Below are 19,972 nucleotides of genomic sequence, written 5' to 3'. Positions count from 1 at the left end.
GAACTCACTCGTTCCTCTGCCTTCAAGTGGCCCGTGACGTGCCCCCCCACCTCCCTTTCTCAACTGCCTCCCCAGCTCACCTTTCTGTCTCCTCTTTTCTAAGGAAGCCTTAGCACTGCTTTCATCTTGGGAGGCAAGGGGTGAGGTGCCGAGGCTGCCAGAGGGTGCTCAAGGTCAGAGCCTTGGAGGGGCGGGTGGGGCCCCTATGTGCCTCACAGGGAGATCCTGGTGTGTCCAAGAGAGTTGCTGGCAGGATGTGGACCTTATCTTGTAGTCCTGGGGCAGCAGGAGTTGGTCAGACAAGCATGAGACCCAAGCTGTGGGTCCCCACTGTGACCCCCACCCCACAGGTGATTTTAGGTGGGGGCAGGGAAACCACCTGGGCTTCCCAGGGGGCGCTAGTGGTGAAGAACCTGCCCGCAACGCAGGAGACACAAGAGATGCGGGTTGGATCCCCGGGTCAGGAAGATCCCCTGGAGGAGGAAATGGCAACCAGTCCAGTATTCTTGCCTGGAAAATCCCATGGACAGAAGAGCTGGCGGGTTACAGTCCTTGGCGCCACACAGAGTTATACCACAGTATTATACAAGGAGACCTGTTGGCTTTCTTAGACACAACTGATGCTCCCCCACCACTGACAAGCCAGGGGCCTGATGACGAAGAAAATGCCAGGGAAAGGGAAATAGCCAAGCAGCTCATTCCAACATTTGCTGCCTCGAAGGATGATTCAGTACGCAAACGTCTGAACCCCGAGGCTTTTGTAAATAAATGGCTTCCGAAAGGAAGAGCTTTGGGGATATAATCACACCTTGACCATCCAACAGCTTCCAAGAACAAAAGTCTTTTAAAAACGTCCTCACAACTCCAGGTCCTGCTCTCAGTGAAGACTGGGCGGAGTGGAGGAGGATGTGGTGGTGCTGTTTTTAAACCTCTTCCATTTGCTTTCCAAAAGATATAATGATGGGGACTTCCCCTGGAGGTCCAGTGGTTAAGACTCTGCCTTCCAGTGCCAGGGGTGTGGGTTCATTCCCTGGTCAGGGAACTGGGATTCCTCCATGCCACAGGGTGAGGCCAGAAATTAAAAATAAACACAACATTGTAAATCAACCCTACTTCAATTTTAAAAAATAAAAATATAATCATAATATAAGGGCCTCTACTGCCTCCCTATCTTTGCTCAGAAATCACCTTTGTGGCAAGGACTTGACAACCCGCCCCCCCATTTAAAACTGCAGCTCCACCCCGCCAGCTGTCCTTGCTCCCCATTTCCACAGTGCGTTTCATCATAGTACTTACCACCTTCTCACTTACCGTGTTGTTGTTTAGTTGCCAAGTCATGTCTGACTCTTTCGCAGCTCCATGGATGGCATGCCCGCCAGGCTCTTCTGTCCATGGGATTTCCCAGGCAAGAATGCTGGAGTGGGTTGCCATTTTCTCCTCCAAGGGATCTTCCTGACCCAGGGATCGAACCTGCATCTCCTGCATTGCAGGCAGATTGTTTACCACTGAACTTACATACATTTTGCTTTTTATGTTTCACTTGCTATGTGTTAGAACACAAGCTTTATCAGGGAGTCATCTGCATGTTTTATCCCCTCCCCTCACTGCTGTCTTGCCTGGAGCCTAGAATAAGCGCTCGCACATAGTAGGTGCTCACTTAATCTGGATGACTCACGCAGAACACCCGGAAGTAGGGGCTTTCTCTTTTACGCCCACCTTGGTCATGGATCTGAGAGTCCGATGGTTGGGGGCAGTGGGATTTGGAGCTGAGGGAAGGGAGGAGGCCAAGGACGCCTGCTGGTGACTGATGGGAGGGAGACATTCGGAAACAACCCGAGGTTGACTGGAGAGAATTCTGCACCCCTGCACCAGTCCGGCTTAGTCTTCTGTGGGCCTGGTCCCCGTCCTTTCAGCACCGCCTGATGTACTTTAAGGCCCTGGCCCCCTGGTTCCGGGTAATGCACTGCGGTGGTAGCAGACCACTGGAGGAAGCAAAGGGTCTCAGTGTCCTGCTGGGGGACCCTCCCTCCGCGTGGGCCCACTCCTAGGACCAGAGCACAGACCGGAGCTCTTTCCAAGCTGGCGCTTCTTCCCTGAGCTGGAGCCGCTTCCAGAGAGGCCTGAGGGGCAGGGCGCCTGGGTCTTGGCTTGACGTCCCCTCAGGGTCCACCGTGGCGCCCAGGGACAGGGGGCGGGCGGGGCGTCTGTCCTCGGTGGGAGCGCCGGAGGGCGCGTGTGCTGAGGCGTCCTCGTGAGCCGGTGGGTCCTGTCCTTCGTCTCCCTTAGAGATGGCGTCCCTCCTTACCGCGTGGGGAGTAAGAAGCAGCTGCAAAGAGAGATGCACCGGAGCGTGAAGGCCAACGGTCAAGTGTCCCTACCTCACTTCCCGGTGAGTGCACCGGCGCGGTGGGGGGGGGGATCTCGTGGGGGCGGGGCCCGGTGTGTGCGCCTGCGCGGTGGGGGAGGGGGAGTCTGCTGGGGGCGGAGCCTCGGGGGTCTTCTAGGGGGCTCATGGGACGGGCCCCGTGAGTGCACCTGCGCGGCAGGGGTGGGGTCTGCCGGGGGCGGGGCCTCGTTGGGGGAGGTCTGCTAGGGGCTCGGGGCGGGGCCCCAGTGAGTGCACCTGCGCGGCAGGGGTGGGGTCTGCCGGGGGCGGGGCCTCGTTGGGGGAGGTCTGCTAGGGGCTCAGGGCGGGGGGGGGGGGGGGGGGGGGCCCCAGTGAGTGCGCCTGCGCATAGGGGGGGGGGTGGTTCTGTGGGGGGCGGGGCCTCGTGGGGCAGTATCGTGGAGGCGGGGCCTGGGAGTGCAGTCTCCAAGTGGGTCAGCTCCGGGAACTGGAGGAAGGGAAGGCCCACCTGAGAGGTGTGACGGGGTTCATCAGGGTGTAACCCAGCGCAGAGGACCTCACAATGACCTATGCAACCCTCTCCATTTTCTCAACAAAGAAAGAGTTCTCTAAGACAAAGAAACCAAGGGGTTCCTTCCCAGAAACCAGGCCCCAAAGGTGACATACGCTTTGCGTTGGGCGGCTCTGTTAGCTCCTTCACAGAGACCAGACCCGCGCCGGGCGCATCGTAGGTCTCCCTGAGCTCTTGTTGACTGACTGACTGAACCAGGAGGCTGGCGGAGTCTGCCTCCTGCCGGGGCCAGTTACATCCCCGGGCCCTCTCCTCGTGTTGCCCGCCTGGCTCTGTCACTTCAGTCAGTGTTCCTCTTTGTACCATTTCTGCTCCAAAGCCCTGGAGATCAGTTGTCCCTCCTGTTTCCAGCCCCAGAACATGGCTTAGTGCCTGCCTGTTGAGTCTGCAGTCAGTGTTTGAGGATCCATGAGTGCTTCTTTCTGTGCTTGAGACGAGAGGCCAGCGGGGTGTGGAGGGCTTTTCAGGGACCTCCCTGGTGATTTCCAGGTCCTGGAGGGCAGCCAGCCCCCGGCCCCTGCACGCAGGGGGCCACCCTGCCCTGTCTAACTGCTCCCTGGGGAAGGCAAGAGAGTGCGCGGCTCAGAGCAGCATCTGTTTCCGAGTCCTTCCTGCCAGCCACAGAGAACCCAGCTGGCTCACTGGTTATGTCGCATATAGAAAATCAGCTCATGGGGAACACATGTATACCTGTGGCGGATTCATTTTGATGTTTGGCAAGACTAATACAATTATGTAAAGTTTAAAAATAAAATAAAATTGGAAGAATAAAAAAAAAAAAAAACACTTTCCAAGTACTTAAGTAATTTACATATATCTAATAAATTAATCTTATAAATATGTTAAAAAAAAAAAAAATCAGCTCGTCAAGTTGCTGGTCCCATGTTGCATTAGTGTGTAGACTGTTGCAACTTCTCTCCGAAGCTCCTGGAACAATCCAGGGCACTCAAATTTGTGAAAATAGCCGATGAAGATGGCTTTTCTGGGGATCTCTAGAGCCCCCCTTCTCAATCACCGTCTCCTCACCCCAATACAACAGTATCGATGCGATGTATATATTTTGATTTGGTGGAGCCAGGGTGCTAGGGGGGTTTTGTGCGTTTAAGAAAAGTTCTGTTGCCCAGGCTTGTAAATTACATGATTTTTGTCCTGGGGAGTGCAAACCCGCCTTCTCCAGGAGGCAGCACTTTGCTGGGGGTTGGGGGGGATGGTGCTGCATGGAGCCAGCCTGGGTGAGATGGCAGCCATCTCTAGATGGGCCCTCCCCTCCCGGAGTCCTGTGGCTCTGCGGTTGCCGTGGTGAGGCTCAGTTCATTGCTGAAGTGGGGAGATGCTGGCCTCTGCAGGTTGGCTTTCTGTTGCCCATCCCCCACCCAAGAAAAGGGCCAAAGCAGGAGGGAAGTGAGGGGAGGAGGCAGAAGGACCAGGGGTCGGGGTGGGGGGCTTAGGACGACAGGAGGGGACAGAGGGCCGGCGGCAGGGGTTCTCTGTCGGCTGCTCTTGGCAGTGTTCTAGTGCCTTTTTATATTCCACACTTGACTTGGAGATGTTCCCTTCTCCCTTGATAGATCAGCTTCAGGCAGCCAAACTCAGCAGTGTTCTGCTACTAGCCCGCAGCAGCTTTCTTCATTTTCTGTACAAAGAGATGGGAGGAGGGGTGGGCCAGAACGAGGGGGGTCGGTGCAGTGTTAGACAACACCACCTCAAAGGTGCACAGTGTGCGGCCAGGGAAGAAATTACCACTGCTTCTAATCTGGGCCCTGTGACGCCTTTATTTTTTTCCTTTTGCTCCCCCCTACCTCTCTTCCAATCTTATTTTTTCACATTCCCAACTCCCTTTCTGTTTAGACTCATACTTTTTATTCCTTGAGTTGCGCTCTCCCCTCCCCATTGCAGACAGCTGCCTTTTTTTTTTTTTTTTTTTTTGATGTTTGACAACAGTCTTTGAACATTTTCAACTTCAGAGTAGCGACTGATGGGCTGGTTGTACTACAGAGGGAGCGCACGCGGCTTCTCGGAGTGCGACCAACTGCTTGTGCCCACGGCGCACGGCCGGGGACCATGGCTCTCCATGAGACTGCGGCGCCGGCGCATAAAGCGGCCATGCCACCCGGGCCCCGCGCTGCCCAGTCTCCAAGCAGCCGTGGACCTGGCCGCATCCCGACGCCCGTTCCCCAGCCCGGGCAGCCCCCTGATCGCATCTCCTCCCCGTGCCCCGCAGAGAACCCACCGGCTGCCCAAGGAGATGACCCCCGTGGAGCCTGCCGCCTTCGCTGCTGAGCTCATCGCCCGACTGGAGAAGCTGAAGCTGGAGCTGGAGACGCGGCACAGCCTGGAGGAACGGCTGCAGCAGATCCAAGAGGTGGGGGCCGCACCGTCCCCCCCGCCCCGGATTAGCGGGGGAAGGGGCTCCTGCTGACCCGGGCGACTCCCAACCAACGCTGCCTTCCCTTCCAGGATGAGGAGAAGGAGGGCGTGGAGCTGGCACCAGGCTCACGGGAGGCAGGGCCCGCGCCACACGCGCTTTGCCTCCTGCCATCCAGCAGCTACGAGGAGGACCCGCAGACCATCCTGGACGACCACCTGTCCAGGGTCCTCAAGACCCCCGGCTGCCAGTCCCCGGGTGTGGGCCGCTACAGCCCCCGCGCGCGCTCCCCTGACCACCACCACCGCCACCACCTCCAGTCGCACCGTGCGCTGGCCCCGCCTGGGGGCCCCCTGCCCGCCGTGGCCGTCCCAGCCAGCTGCTCCCTCCTCGGGGCCAGGGGCTTCGTGAGCAGGCAGGCCACGAAGCACATCCACCACCACTACATCCACCACCATGCCGGCCCCCGGACCAGGGATGAGGCGGAGGCCGAGACCGCCCCGCGGGCGCGCTGCCCCTGCCCAGTCCCCGGGGGCGCCGACTACTCCTGCTGCGCCAAGTGCAAGAGCCACCCCGGGGTCCCCGAGCCCCCTGGGGCTGCCCAGCTTGGGTGAGTGACCCTGTACGAGGGTGGGGCAGCGGGACTTGGTGGCAGGGAGGGGCGGGGTGGCGGAGGCGGTCGGGGTTGCTGAGATGGACACGCTCCTCTGTCCCCACCAGCAGCCGGGGCGGTGCCCCCGCAAGACGAAGCACAGCGCCAGCCAGGGAAGCCGGGGCCCCCGGTGGAATGGGGTCCCTGCAGCCGCCTGGGGAGGAAGGAGACAGGACGCAAGTCGTGTGGCAGTGGGTGCTGGAGAGCGAGCGGCCGGGCAAGCCCAAGCCCCACAGGTGAGCTGCGGCGCGGCCCGCCCCAGGGCATGGGGGCGGACTGGCCACGCGGCCCGAGCCAAAGGGCAGTGGGCGCTGCCCTCCCAGGGCGAGCGGCTGCGCTGAGACCGCAGAAGTGCCGCATCCTGGCAACGCCGGGTGGTGGTATGGCCCAGCTGTTTTTTGTTTTTTGGGTTTTTTTTTGCTCTCCGGAGGCAGGATGAAGAGCTCGCTGGTGGAGTCACATTTTCCAGTTTTTCTAACCGCATTTCATACCCTCTCCGCCTTCCTCCTCCAGCGCCCAGAGCACCAAGCGGGCCTACCCCACGGAGTCAGCCCGCACATCCCCAGCCGAGCGGGCCGGCCGCCACCACCTGTGGGGGGGCAGCACTGGGCACCCCCGCGCCGTCCCCCGGGCCCACCCGGCATGCACCCAGGACTCCTCGGTGCCTCCCTTGACCCCGCCTAACACCCTGGCCCAGCTGGAGGAGGCATGCCGCCGGCTGGCCGAAGTGTCCAAACCCCCGAAGCAGCGGTGAGTGGACCAGCCGCAGCGGTCAGGGGAGGGGCAGGCCGGAGGACCCCTGCCTTGAGGTCCAGCCGCTCTGACGGGCTCACTGGATCTGGCCAGTTGTGCCTGCAAGGAAGAAAAGGAATCTCTGAAATTCCTTGCAAATCCCATTACCTGAGGAATGTCCCAGTCGGCTGGAGCTGTGAGACGAGCTTCAAGGCACCGTGACCTGCTGGGGATCCAGTGCCTGCATCCCTCGGCCTGAGCAGGCAGCGTGCAGTCCCAGGGGCCCAGGGCTTAGCATGGCTGGGCCAGCCCCTGGGAGCTCCTGTCCACACAAGGCCGGGGTGGGGCTTCCCCCGGGGGAAGTCGGAGTCTGGGGAGGCTGGTTCTCTGTTTTCCCTTGGCCCCAGGGATGGGGCTTCCCTCTCAACTTTTCCCGTCCTCAGGTGCTGTGCGGCCGGTCAGCAGAGGGACAGGAGCCACCCGGGCCCCGGGATGCCAGGCACCACACCCTTCTCCAGCCCGAGCCCGGCTTCGGAAGAGTGAGTGTCTTGGCCTGGTGACGCTGAGGTCCATCCAGAGGCTTTGTGTTTTCTGGGTATTCATGTCAGGGGTTGCAATTTTTGAAAACTTTTTTAGGCTATAAAATCATCTTGATTTTAACATCCAAGACAAGGAACAGTAAACCCAGATGGTGCCATAGATCAGAGTCTGGAAAACCCCTGTTCATGCAGAGGAATGCGTGGTGACTTGTAGTAACACGCAAGTGTTCCTTCGTGAAGTGGTGGCTGGCTCAAGGTCGCAAGCTCAGAGCAAAGCCTTTAGCCTCTGGTTAGAGAAACCCAAACACAGATGGAAAAGTTGTTCCTGTTCACCTGGAAGGCTAGCGGGTTGAAAACGTCTGTGTGGAACTGAGCAGGAAGGCCCTTCTGCCTGGTTGCAGAGACAGACGAAGGGCCCAACCTTGCTGTCTTGCGGGGGCCGGGATTGGGGGGTGGTGGGAAAAGCATCTCCCAGCCGGTGCCCCGGTTCCTGTTGTCGAGTTACACTCCTGTGAGTGACTGGACAGGAAAGCCAGGCTTCGTTTCGTTCCATGATGGGGTGTGAAAAAAGTGGTCAGCTGCTGAGATCTAAAGTGGTCGAAATCATTCACTTGTTCTTTCTTAGTTGCTCCGTCATGAGTAGTGTTCAAAGAGAGAAAAAAAATCTCTACAACGTTTTAATTGGTTGACCTTAAGTTGACCAGCTGTCTGGGCCTATTGCTTTTTTTTTTTTTTTTTTTTAGCCTTTCTGCAAAAACTCAGAAGTTGCAGTGACTGAGGCCTGATCCCCACACACCCCCACCATGGTCCCTGGCGTTCCAAGTTCACACCATCCCTGGGTAGAGGCAGAAACCACAGACCCTGATTGGGGCAAGTGTGGTGTCCTGGTCACTCTGGGAGGGTTGCTATCTTTTGGGGCAAGTTCCCTGTGGGTGCCCCGCAATGGACATTTCTCTGTCCTCTTATTGGGCAGCACACACATCTGTGTGCCCTGCACCGATGACCGGGGGAGGACCATGTGTCCAGCACGGTGGCTCCCCCAACGCAGGGCCCCTGCCCAGTGCCCTCAGCACATTCAGCTGCAGCCTCACCTCTGAAGACACCCGTTTGCAGACCTTCTGGGTGTGTGCGTGCGCTCTGACCGCTTTCAGATGCTGGACTTGTGGCTTTTCCATCTCGTTTTCAGCCACAAGGAGCCCAAGAAGCTGGCAGGGATGCATGCGCTCCAGGCCAGCGAGCTGGTGGTCACTTACTTCTTCTGCGGGGAGGAGATCCCCTACCGGCGGATGCTGAAGGCCCAGAGCCTGACCTTGGGCCACTTTAAGGAGCAGCTCAGCAAAAAGGGAAACTACCGGTGAGCGTCCTGGGGCTTTCCTCTGCTCCAGAGCCTGTTTGCTCAGAACCGAGAGCCAGGTCGCCTCTCGGCCCCCAGACCTGCAGGGCCCGGGGGGGCAGGCTGCCTGGGGCTTTGCTCTGTCTCCTTTCCTCCGACTCCCCCACCCTTGCCCCTCCCAGAGATAGCACAGGGCCGGGACAGGCTTTCTCTAGCAGGAGAAGGGGACTCAGGAGCCAGGGGACAGCTCGCTTTGTCAGGAGAGCCGGGCAGGAACCTGAAAGGGAGATCATGGAGAGAGCAGAGGAGTCGGGCAGGCGGATGAGGAGGCTGAAAGGCGGCCCTCAGGCAGGTCCGGGAGAGCCGTCCACACGAAAGGCCGGTGGAAACCGCCACCTGTGACAGGTGGCATCGTGCCCCCTCAGCTCTGGATCCTGGGTAGCGTGAGGCAGGGTGGCCTGAAGCGGACAGAGGGCAGGACCTGTGGGTGGTTGTGGGGGCACGGGGCTGCCCACTCTTCCTGCCGGGACCTGGGGGAGACGCCCCACCGTCCCCCCAGGCCTCGCCCTGCCTGCACGGTGCAGACCCCGCCCTGGTGTGCCAGCTCCAGGCGTCCAAGGAGGTCACTTTTCTCTCGCCTTGTCTGGTTCATCCAGAGTCCTAGCTGGCCTCGTCAGCTGCCTCCATCCCAGAGGAGTACACGGGTTGTGTCCCGCTGTGTCCTGGGTGCCGTGTGCAGGGCCGGGACGAGGAGTGGGAAGCAGTGGGGGGAACGGGTCAGAGAGGAGCCCAGCTCGGGCGCAGAAGCCACCACCCCAGTGCCCCCCCGAGCAAGGAAGGGAGTGTGAGAACTTTAGCATCCCTTAGCAAGTGACCTGCTGGGTGCACACCATCTCTCAACCTGGTGAGCCCACCTCCAGGGCCTGAGACCCCTGCCCTTCAGAGCAGGCCCTCTGCAGCCCAGAATGACTTGGTTTGCAGGGAAGGGAGTAGGACTCAGGGCCAGTGATGGGCCACAGGCTTTGGGCCGGGCTGGGACCTTCCTGGTTCACACCTGGCAGAGACAGTTCTGGAGATGAGCAGAAGAGAGAATGGGTCTGGCTTATCTTGCGCAGATCCAGGCGAGGATAGCGGCGCAGGTGCCCCTCCAGGGGCCCATCTGGATCTCAGCTTTGGCGCGGCTGGCCCTTGCGTGGGACCGTAGGTGACCTTCCGGGGGGCCCAGAGCACGGAGCAGGGCAGCCCCCGCTTGGGCACTCCGGCCACATCTGGCCCGGATCCTGTCTGTCCCGAGGCACGCTCAGCGAGCTGGGCTTTGAAGCCCCAGCCCTCCTCTGACGCGTGGACTCTGCACGCACATTCCTTGCTGATTGGATCAGGCTGTGGCGAGGGGGCCTCCCTGCCGCCCTTCCGGGCCGGAGCTGGACCCCTGGCCCCTGGTCTTCTCAGCCCGTGCGCTGCTGCACTTACCTTGCCTGCGCCGCCCCTCGTCCGCCAAATCCCAGCGAGGACAGGCCGGGGCGTGGGCTGCAGGGCAGGGCCCGGAGGGGAGCCGCCCTCAGAGGCCAGATGCCCGGGAAGCAGGGCCTGAAGCGGGTCGCAGTGGTGAGAAGCCAAGGGCTACGCCTTTGAAGTCTCAAGGTCAGGGCTCCTGGAGGAGGTTGCGATTATGGACACGGTCACCAAGAGCCTCTGCTCAGAGAGGCCGGGAAGCCACCCTGCTCTGCTCCGTGCTGACCCCGAGGGCTGTGGGCCTGGGGTGCCAGGGCATCGGAGCCTCTCCAGGGAAACAAGACTGTTGTCTCCCCCCAACCCCCATCCACAGTGCCCTGTCTCGGCGGCCACCCAGGACCGGCGTCTCCAGCGCTGACCCCTGCAGCCCAGCCCCTTGAGTACCTCCAGCTGTCTCACCGTATCTAGCCTTATCGGCTTTGCGAGTACTTGGCCTGCCTTCACTGAAGAGCAGAGACATTTAGCTCTAAGCCAGGGGGCTGTGGGAAAGCTTTTTAAGGAGAAAAGATAAAAACAGAGGCCCCCCATACCCCTGAGACGCGGTTGCTCGTTTATTGTTTGAGAAGCTGTTCCCCTCCCCCGGGGGCCTCTGCTGCCTGAAGATGACAGCCTTCAGGGGCGAGTTTAGTCCGTCTGCGGGGTCTGCCTGGCAGGGGCCGGGGGAGGCAGAGGACATGGCACGGTGTCCAGGCAGGGGCGTGGGTGGGCCAGGCGGGTGGGACAGCAGTCGTCCCAGACGTGACCCTCCTGGGACAGGCTGGTCATCTGCGCCAGTGCTGTCAAGTGGCTTCAAGAAGGAAGGCCGGAGTGGGACCCAGGCCTTTCCATCCACACAGGATAGGGGCTTCTGGCGTTGGACCCTGGGGCAGGGGAGCGAGGGGACCGGGGCAGAGGGCAGAGTCGCGGGGCAGCCTCGGTGGCCCCATGAAGCAGGGAGCTGCCCACCTCCCGTGGTGGTCACAGTGGAAGCAGCCAGTCCTGCTCCCCAGCTGTGCCCGAGCCCCTGGCTGTGCCCAAGCCTGGTCAGGCACTGGTGGGTGGGGAGGACCACAGGTACCAGCCTCCCACAGGCTTCACAGAATCAGATGGCTGAGTCTGGGGGCTCTTTGAGGGCCCCTCTCCCCAGGCTGCCCCTGCAGGTGAACTCCAAGCATGCTTTGCCCGCCCCCCCCCCGCCCCCCAAAAAAAAAACTGGGGAGAAAGAAGCAGCTCTCTTCGTCAGTCCTGGACTGCAGGCTGCAGCCTTAGCGCTGGTGGCAGCTATGGAGGGGTGCGGGGAGGAGGGGCCTGGCCCCCGGCCTCCAGGCCGCCCACTTGGCTTTGCCCTTCACCCAGCCCAGAGGCTCTCACGGCAGATCCCACTGGTGATTTCCCTGCCAGCCCCATGCAGCAGCGTTCTCAAGACCCCTTGGTCCCCCCTCTTGTTGACAAACTCTTCTCAAGACGTGTAGAAAGTGCAACTTCACCGAGCACGTTGGGTTTTCCCTTTAAGGTATTACTTCAAAAAGGCGAGCGACGAGTTCGCGTGCGGAGCGGTGTTTGAGGAGGTCTGGGACGACGAGGTGGTCTTGCCCATGTACGAGGGCCGCATCCTGGGCAAGGTGGAGAGGATCGACTGAGCCCTCCTCCGCCGGGGCGACCACGACCCCACCTTGCGAAGCAAGAGTGAAGATGCGGGACGAGTCCCACGGGGGCCTTCGGGAGGGCGGGGTCGGCCTTCGCGGCTCCGCCCGGCGCTGCAGAGAGGAAAGCCGAGAGGAAAGCCGGAACTGCTCGCTAGAAACGGGACCACTCGGCGCCGGCGATGCTGACTGCCGGAGAGGCTGCCGCGTGTCCTGGGCGACCCCCCGGGCCGTGAATCCAGCCCTGGCTCACCTGGACAGGAGTCCCTGCGGGTATTTATTGAACAGGCTTCCCGCGCCCCGCGTGTGGACGCGGGAGAGGGATTTTCCTGGTTCTCTGTCACCAAGAATTAAGCTCCGCGTGAAGACGGACCGTCCAGGGTGGCCTGCCGCCGGCACACGCGGAAATTGGTGCATTTTCCGCTCCCCCGCGACCCCACCCCACGCTGCTGTTTTTTCATGTAGGTCTGGAGGCCTGGTGTTGAGGTCCTGTCAATTGGATGATCGTGGCGGGGGACGAGCCTCCCTGGGGCCGAAGTCCATCCTGTGACTTCTGGGGCTCCCCACCAAGGCCCAGCCCCTCCACCCCACGGCCGACGCCTGCTGCAGCCGTGTGGTTCGCCTTGTGATTTATGGAAATAGCGGTCCTGGTCCTCGGCGTTTGCTACAGATTGCTCTCTGGACCCCAGCCATTCTAGAAGCTACTCCTCACCTCACCCCCGCCCTGCAAAGCAGCAGACAGCTTTGGGAAGACTGGCCCGAGCACCCTCCCTGCAGACACCTTCCTGTTGGCGTTGGGGTTTTCACGTTAACTCATAGCTGTGTCGGCCGTTGTCCCCTGAGCCCGCGTCTGTATATATTGTATGGAGAGAGTATTCACCACTGTCTCTGGAGCTTGCCCTTGAATCAGTACAGTACCTGTACCTGCACGGTGCCCACGCCGTGTGTCGCCCTATATTGAGGGCTCCAGCTTTCCCTTGTTTTTTGAAAGGGGTTTATGTACAAATATATTTTATGCCTTTTTATTACAAGTCTTGTACTCAATGACTTTTGCCATGGCATTTTGTTCTACTTATACTGTAAATTATGCATTATAAAGAGTTCATCTAAGGAAAATTACTTGGTACAATAATTATTGTAATTAAGAGATGTAGCCTTTATTAAAATTTTATATTTTTCAAAATATCAGCCTCATCCTTGAGTTCGCGGGGTGGAACTGGGGGAGTGGCACCCTTTTGTATGTCAATACCTTTGCTTGATTTTTCCCACCTGGCTCGAATCCATTTCTCTCTGAGCTGGAGGTCTTCTTACCCGATTGGTGTTTTGGAAAATGATTTCTTCAAAGTGACTGGGTTGCTGACTGGCTGAGGGTTTTCTCATGTGGGAGCAGATGTGGACAGCATCTCTGAAGTTCTCCCTGTCTACCACCTGCTTCATCAGCCTCCTCCTCGCAGCAGCTATCTGCCACCCGGCCAGGTAGGTACAGGTGACCAGGGGCTGGGGTAGGGTCCTTCTGGGAGCACTTGCATCTCAGGTGTGTCAGGGGTGAGCAACCTCTGGAGATGGTGAGCAGATCGTGACTGCCCTGGGGTCAGTGAACCACATCCGTCCCAGTGCCCATCAGCCACCCTCCCCCGGCTGGGTAGATCAGATGGCGCAGTGAGGAGCACACTGCTCACAGGGTGGTTGTCTTTGTGGACTGCTCTTCACCCAACAAACATCCCCTCCCCCTGCGTGAGCACTCAGGGCTGGGCCGCATTTCAGATCCCGGAGAGCAAGTCCATGTAGAGGAGTCCTAGGATGAACCCTTTCTGAAATAAGGGGAAAACGTGTGTGGGGGGGAGTAAATGAGTTTGGGGTTAGCATATACACATATTATATATAAAACAGATAACCAGCAAGGACCTACTGTTGGGCTTCCCTGGTGGCTCAGACAGTAAAGAATCTGCCTGCAGTGCAGGAGACCTGGGTTTGATCCCTGGGTTAGGAAGATCCCCTGGAGAAGGGAAAGGCTCCCCACTCCAGTATTCTGGCCTGGAGAATCCCACGGACAGAGGGCACTGGGGGGCTACAGTCCATGGGATAGCAGAGTCGGACACGACTGAGCGACTAACACTTTCAAGGACCTACTGGAGCACAGTCTACTCAGCATCCTGTGACAACCCGTAACAGAAGAATCTGAAAAAAAAAAAAATATATATATATATATGTATATTTGACAGTCACTGCTGAACATCTGAGACTAATACAGTGCTGTAAATCAGCTATACGTGAAAATAAAAATTTAAATAATTTTTAAATTTAAAAAAGTCTACAAATAAATGCTGGAGAGAGTATAAAGGAAAGGGCCCCTCCTCCACTGTTGGTTGGTGGAATGTGAGTGGGTGCAGCCACTGTGGGCACAGTATGGAGTCTCCTCAGAAATCCGAAAGCAGTTATCACACAACCAGGACTCCCACTCCTGGGCACACACCCTGAGAAAGCCAGAATCCAAAAAGACATGTACCCAACTTCCACAGCTGCACTGCACACAATAGCCAACATGGAAACAGCCTAAAACCCATCGAGAGAGGGATGGGTGAGGCTGCGGTCCACACGTGCAGGGGGACACTACTTGGCCGCAAAAATGAAACCATGTCATTTGCAGGAACCAGGAAGGACCTAGAGGGGATCTTACGAAGCGAAGATAGTCAGAAAAAGACAAATACCGGGGGATATCACTTATATGTGGGATCTAAAATATGAGACAAATGAGTTTATCTACGAAGAGAAAGCTTTGACGGCAGTTGGGTGTGACTTCTCACAAGGTGGGTCTGCGGAGGCTCAGGCTGGCTTCCTGCTGCTGCTGGAAGCTGGTGCGGGCAGAGCAGGCAGAGGAGGCCAGGGTCCCGGCCGCGGGGCGCTGGGGGCCGGGCCAGCTTGCACTGTGCAGCCCCCACGCCAAGGTGTGATGGGGCTGCTCCTGGGCAGCTGGTGAGGGTGCGAGCGCGTCCAGGCTGCAGGACTCTGATCTTGGTCCTCAGGATGCAGGTGGCTGCAGCCCTCCCCTCCTGACTGGATGGGGGCTCCAAGCCGGGGTGCCCCAGACCCACTCCCAGAATCATAGGGTTCTTTCCAATCTGAAAATCCGCCTGCAATGCGGGAGACCCCGGTTTGATTCCTGGGTCAGGAAGATCCCCTGGAGAAGGCGAAGGCTGCCCACTCCAGAATTCTGGCCTGGAGAATTCCATGGACTGTATAGGTCGTGGGGTTGCAAAGAGTCGGACACGACTGAGCGACTTTCACTTCCAGTATGCGGAATGAAGAGATTCAAGCTGGTGGCGTGGTGGGAGACCTCTTGATTCCTCCCGTAAGAATCATGAGTTCCGACTCGGGCTTGGGGTTCAGAAGAACCTGAACCCACATCCCAGAGCCACTGTCTCTGTGGGAAGCTCCCCAGCAGCATGCACGAGGCAGAAAGCGGACGCGATGGCCACTCGCACTCACTCTTCTCACTGTGACAGTCGGCTCCGCACGGGCGGCAGGGACTAGCCTCTGGGATCCTCAAACCTTGACTTTGTCTACAGAATCCACTGTGCCTTCCTCAGACGAGAGGGTCTTTGGTTTTATTCGAATTTTCCAAAGAAAAAGGTAAAATGCAAGACCTCCCTCCTCCAGCCCCGCCGGGTCTCCACTGGGAGCTGGTGATTTACAGCTGCCCACGCCGGACACCCCACCCCAGGGAGGCCCGGGGCACCCCCCTGGTCCTTCACCACCTCCCCTCTCTAAGCGCCAGCTGCCCAGCGGGTCACCTACCTCGTCTTCATTTCCTGGGTGCTTCCGGAAGCTCTGGCCCCCTTTTCTGATTGATCGCTCTCCAGTTCATCAGAGGAGCGTGCAGACCCTGGGCCTGAGTCCACTCTGGGCTGGCAGGAGCTCTTGCAGCTCCATCCTCACTCCCTGGATTAGTATTAGGAAATCCACCCCCACCCCACCCCACATCCTGCTGCAGCCTCTGGGCGCTGGCCTGGCACGGAACCAGGAGGGGCAGGGGGCACCACGCCGGCTGGGGAGACGGAGACGGTCCAGCCGGAGCCTTGCTCTGGCCCCAGTGCATCTAAGGTTTGTCTTCATTACGTTTGAGCTTGCACCAGGGGTCCCGAACCTCCAGGCTGCAGACCAGTACCTCCAGTCAGATCAGCGACAGCACGAGATTAAAGATAAAGCGCACGGTACACGTGAGGCACTTGAGCCATCCCGAAACCGTTCCCCTACTCCTGTCCGTGGAGAAGCCGTCTTCCACAAAACCGCTTGCTCCCGGGTGCCACAAAGGTTGGGGTTGCTGCCTTCCACAGCACCTGGAAATTCTCTGCAGCCCCCCACCTGGGGGACGGGCGGTTCATGGACTGGGGTTTTGCATAAAGGACCCTGTTTTCTTCTTTTCAACCCCCAGGATATGTTGGGATTATAATCATATTGTCAAAAGGAAGGAAATTGGAAGTCACCCCAGGGAAAATACTCCAGTCTATTTGAATAATTAGGTAAGGCTGGGCTTTTTGCTGCTGTTGGTTGGTCTTATTTAAAAAAAAAAAAAGATTCTGTGTGTGTGTGTGTGTGTGTGTGTGTGTGTTGGGGGCTTTAGCAGAGACCCGCCACAGACACAAGTGTCCACCTCGTCCAGGGCCTGGTTCCGAGGGCATAAGGCCCCTGGCTCCATCCACATGACTCTTGACTTCTCCGAAAGGGCTCATCTGCTCAGGACCTTGGCCTGTCATTCTCTCTGCTTGGCTACCAGGATATAAAACACTTGGGAGAAATCACGGATTTTCTGTCTCTAAAGATTTCCAGGTTGAGAAATGGTCCTCTTCAGGTCTGGAGGCTGCACCCTAGACTGTGTGAGCTGTCCGTCTCTTCCTCCAGGGAATTCTGAGTTCGGCACAGGCCTGGGGGGTTCTACAATGTTTTCCAAGGGAAGCCATCAGCTACCTGGTGGCTGGGGGGCAGCCAGGGATTGCGGGAAGGGAGTCTTCCTGCCTCTGAGGGAAGGTTTCTGTCCTGGCAGGGACCCGCACTGGTAAAATGAGCCTCAGCTCCCAGCCCCAACCAGGCGGTGGGCGCTCTCTCTCGTGTCTGTTTCCAGGAGGGTAAAGACTTTTGCGATCGCCAGTTGTGCGGTTGGTTTGTGAGTCATTGTGGAGCACTTGGCCGGGCCGGAGACAGCAAGAAGCAATTAGTCCTCTGATCGACGCGGTTTGTCAACATAAAAGGTTTGGGCTGAAGGGCCGCCAGATGACACCCACTGCTTGGCACGCCCGCGATGGCCACAGGCCTTCGTTGTTTATTCCTCCCGCCTGAAAAACGCCCCGGGGGTGAGAGAAGGGGGCGGGCCCGAGCTGGAGGTGGGGCGCAGCTGCCGTCCATCTGAGCCCCTCCGCCGGCGGAGCAGAGCCCCTCCCCTCGCGTTAGGGGGCAGGGCTGCTGGGGCCACCTGCTTCCCACTGGGCCAGAGGCCAATTATCCAGACGGAGGGACAGCCGGGTCCCCAGGGCAGGGACAGCGAGACACGAGAAAGGGAGTTAAGCGGACGCGCGGATGGTCAGAGTAAAAGGTCAGCTTATTTGATCTGAGCTGCAGAGATTTTTCCTTTTTTTTTTTGCTAACCAGAGAAATAAATAGTCGTGGTAGAAAATTTGAAAAATACATAGAATGATAAAAAGCCCCCCCCCCCCCCAATTCATCTGTAATCTCACGGCCCCAAGATACCAATTGATAATATTTTGGTGTATTTCTTTCCTGTATATGGCACACTCTCTTGCTCAGTGTTCTGAGCATCTGTTTTTGAGGATAAATTCCTACATGTGTGAAGACTTTTATTGTTCCAAGCAGTGTGTGCGTGTTAGTTGCTCAGTCGTGTCTAACTCTTTGCGACCCCATGGACTGTAGCCCGCCAGGCTCCTCTGTCCACGGCATTCTCCAGGCCAGAACATGAGTGGGTTCTCATGCCCTTCTCTAGGGGATCTTCCCGACCCAGGGATTGAACCCGTTTCTCCTGCATTGCAGGCCGACTCTTTACCTTCTGAACCACAGGGGAGGCTCCGTGGCCCTTTCTTCAGACAACCTGCTTGCTGTGCAGACCGCCTGGACTCCACCACCTGGAGCTCCTCTTCCAATGAGGCCGCAGGGCAGTCCCTTCTGTTTGTGACCGACAGCAGGCCGAGCCCAGCCCCCGCCCCGCCCCCGCCCGCCCCGGGACTGCAGGATTCACTTCCGGCCCTGAAGGAAGGGCTTGTGGGCCTGCCTGCCTGCCTCACCCCTTACCTGTCGGGAGGTCCTGCTTCGGGACCATACCCGCCTCATTTGACGGCCGCTTGCGGGGGTCCCCCGCCCGAGTCTCCCGCTCCATACAACCCCTGATGGTGTCTTGTGTTGGGCCTGGTTGATTTCCACACTCTGGTCCCCAGTGTGCAGAGTGCTCCAAGCCGCCTGCTCCCAAGTCTCCATATACGACACCAGTGTTTACTTCTGCAAGCTGTCCCCACGGTCATTGTAGCTGCTTCTGATCTTTGCTGGGTCTCCTGGTAGCAGCACCGTGGTTTTCCTTTGGGGAGCACTCCTCGGTCGCGCAAACAGCACAGGATCTGGCCAACTGATACATTTCCCTCTCTGGTATCAAAATTGGTTCGGGAATGGGCGTGAGACTAGCGTGGGTCCAGCGAGAGTCAGCCTTGGGACTCAGGCCAGGAATTCAGAGAGCACGGCGCTCCCTGTCTGCTGGGGCCTCTCAAGTGGAAGGACAAACACGAGCTTCGAAAGACCTCACCAAGGAGAGCCCTCTGGGGCTGAAGCCAGAAGAATTCAGAGCCTCAAGAGGAGGGGCTGGCGGCGGAGGGGGAGACTGGCCAACCTCTGACGTCACTGGATCCTTACATCCAGCTGCCCCAGGTCCCTGGGAGCCAGCAAATCCTGTCTCTTTTTTCTCTTAAGTCGACTTGACTTGGGTTTTGTTTTACTCAACCCAAAGGATGCTAATAACACAGTTCCCATCCAGGAGGTGGTGGGCAGATGTGTTCTCAGGACCAGGAGCCCACACCATGTGAGAGGGAGGCTGGGGATGGAACCAGTCACTTTGAGAAACAGGACGCAGTGATAAAGAGAATCTCAAGTTCCAGTTCTGGAGAATTCCACAGGTTAGATGTTTGCAACCAGAGGCCTGGGGGTGTGAGGGCCTTTTCCTAACAGGGCTCTTGGGCCCTGAGGCCACGCTGGCTCTTTGCTGCAGGCCAGCATCAGCAGCGCCTGCGGAGAAGGACCCTGCCTTCCTGGGGGAGGGGGCCTGTCCCTGAAGCCCCAGTCCCTGCCCTGGAGGCGTGGGTTCTGACACGATGGACGCAGGGCTGCCTGATTGAGGCGACCGCCCGAGACCCGGAGGAGGGTCACTGCAGTCACTGCAGGCTGAGACTTCCTGGGCCCCAGACATCCACCAGGAGGAGAGCAGGAGGGGGTCCTGGGACAGGGACCAGGCCGGGCAAGGCCCGCAGGTGGGCGGAAGGGAGCGCCCAGGGTCTGGGTGGGGGGTGATGAAGGGGGCCTTAGGGCCTTCCAGGTGGGGGCTGACCCCCATCAAAGGCGGGGATCAGTGTTCCGGAGAGAAGCTAGCTCTGGTATAGGCTGGGAAGACAGGTGACAGGCGCGCAGGTGGTGGAGAGACGCAGAACCCGGGGCCACAGCTTCCTCCTCCCCCGCCCGCCCCCTCCTCCCCTCATCCCTCCTCCGCGCACCTCCTCCCCCGCCCCACCTCCCCTACTCCCCTCCTCCTCCCGCCTGCTCCCTGCCCCCATCTCCCGGAAGGAGGGGGCTCCCCAGCCCCCACTCCATCTGCGCCCCAAAGTGGGCAGTCAAGCCTCGTCTCGGGGGTGCTGCTGTGCGGGGGGCCTCGGGGGTCCATCCCCCGGAACCCGGGCAGAGACGAGTGCACTCGGCGTCTCTACGGGCCCCGCTGCCTTGGCAACGCGGCGCTCTGGTCCACCCTGGCGGGTTTCATTACCGCGGAAAAGAACGACTTTTCTTCCCTGAGAGCCCATTTAATTATTTGATTGCTCAGTAACCAAAAGTGTGCGAAGCCCACAGCCAGAAGGGACTTGAAAGCCCAGCCTCGATGTAGCCGAGCGAGCGGTGATGGGCTCCGGGAGTCCAGGGTTCAAAGGCCGCGCCACACCCGCAACCTCGGGGAACCAGTCAATACGGGGTGCCAGCAGACGGGGGATGACGGAGGAGGAGGGGGATGACGGAGGAGGAGGGGGATATGGAGGAGGAAGGAGAT

General features: G+C 58.8%; 1 protein-coding gene across 7 annotated transcripts in view; it reads left to right on the top strand.

Annotated features, from left to right (window-relative positions):
• The window catches only part of AXIN2 (axin 2), a 67,643-nt gene extending 54,787 nt beyond the window's left edge, over positions 1-12,856 (top strand). For 5 of the 7 annotated variants that reach the window (XM_070774234.1, XM_070774237.1, XM_070774233.1 and 2 more), the window contains exons 4-11: positions 2,287-2,389; positions 5,140-5,280; positions 5,376-5,893; positions 6,004-6,171; positions 6,449-6,685; positions 7,111-7,206; positions 8,393-8,560; positions 11,544-12,856. In XM_070774234.1, the coding sequence (XP_070630335.1) occupies positions 2,287-2,389; positions 5,140-5,280; positions 5,376-5,893; positions 6,004-6,171; positions 6,449-6,685; positions 7,111-7,206; positions 8,393-8,560; positions 11,544-11,670 (1,558 nt within the window). In that variant the 3' untranslated portion in view covers positions 11,671-12,856. The remainder of the gene's footprint in view (positions 1-2,286; positions 2,390-5,139; positions 5,281-5,375; positions 5,894-6,003; positions 6,172-6,448; positions 6,686-7,110; positions 7,207-8,392; positions 8,561-11,543) is intronic. The other 2 variants (XR_011562213.1, XM_070774238.1) reach the window with 2 other exon arrangements.
• The last annotated feature ends 7,116 nt before the right edge of the window (positions 12,857-19,972 follow it).

This window comes from Bos indicus, chromosome 19 (genome assembly GCF_029378745.1).
Source record: "Bos indicus isolate NIAB-ARS_2022 breed Sahiwal x Tharparkar chromosome 19, NIAB-ARS_B.indTharparkar_mat_pri_1.0, whole genome shotgun sequence".
Lineage (NCBI taxonomy): Eukaryota > Metazoa > Chordata > Mammalia > Artiodactyla > Bovidae > Bos > Bos indicus.
The sequence above is the reverse complement of the archived record's forward strand: the minus strand, read 5'-3'. Positions and strand labels throughout refer to the sequence as shown.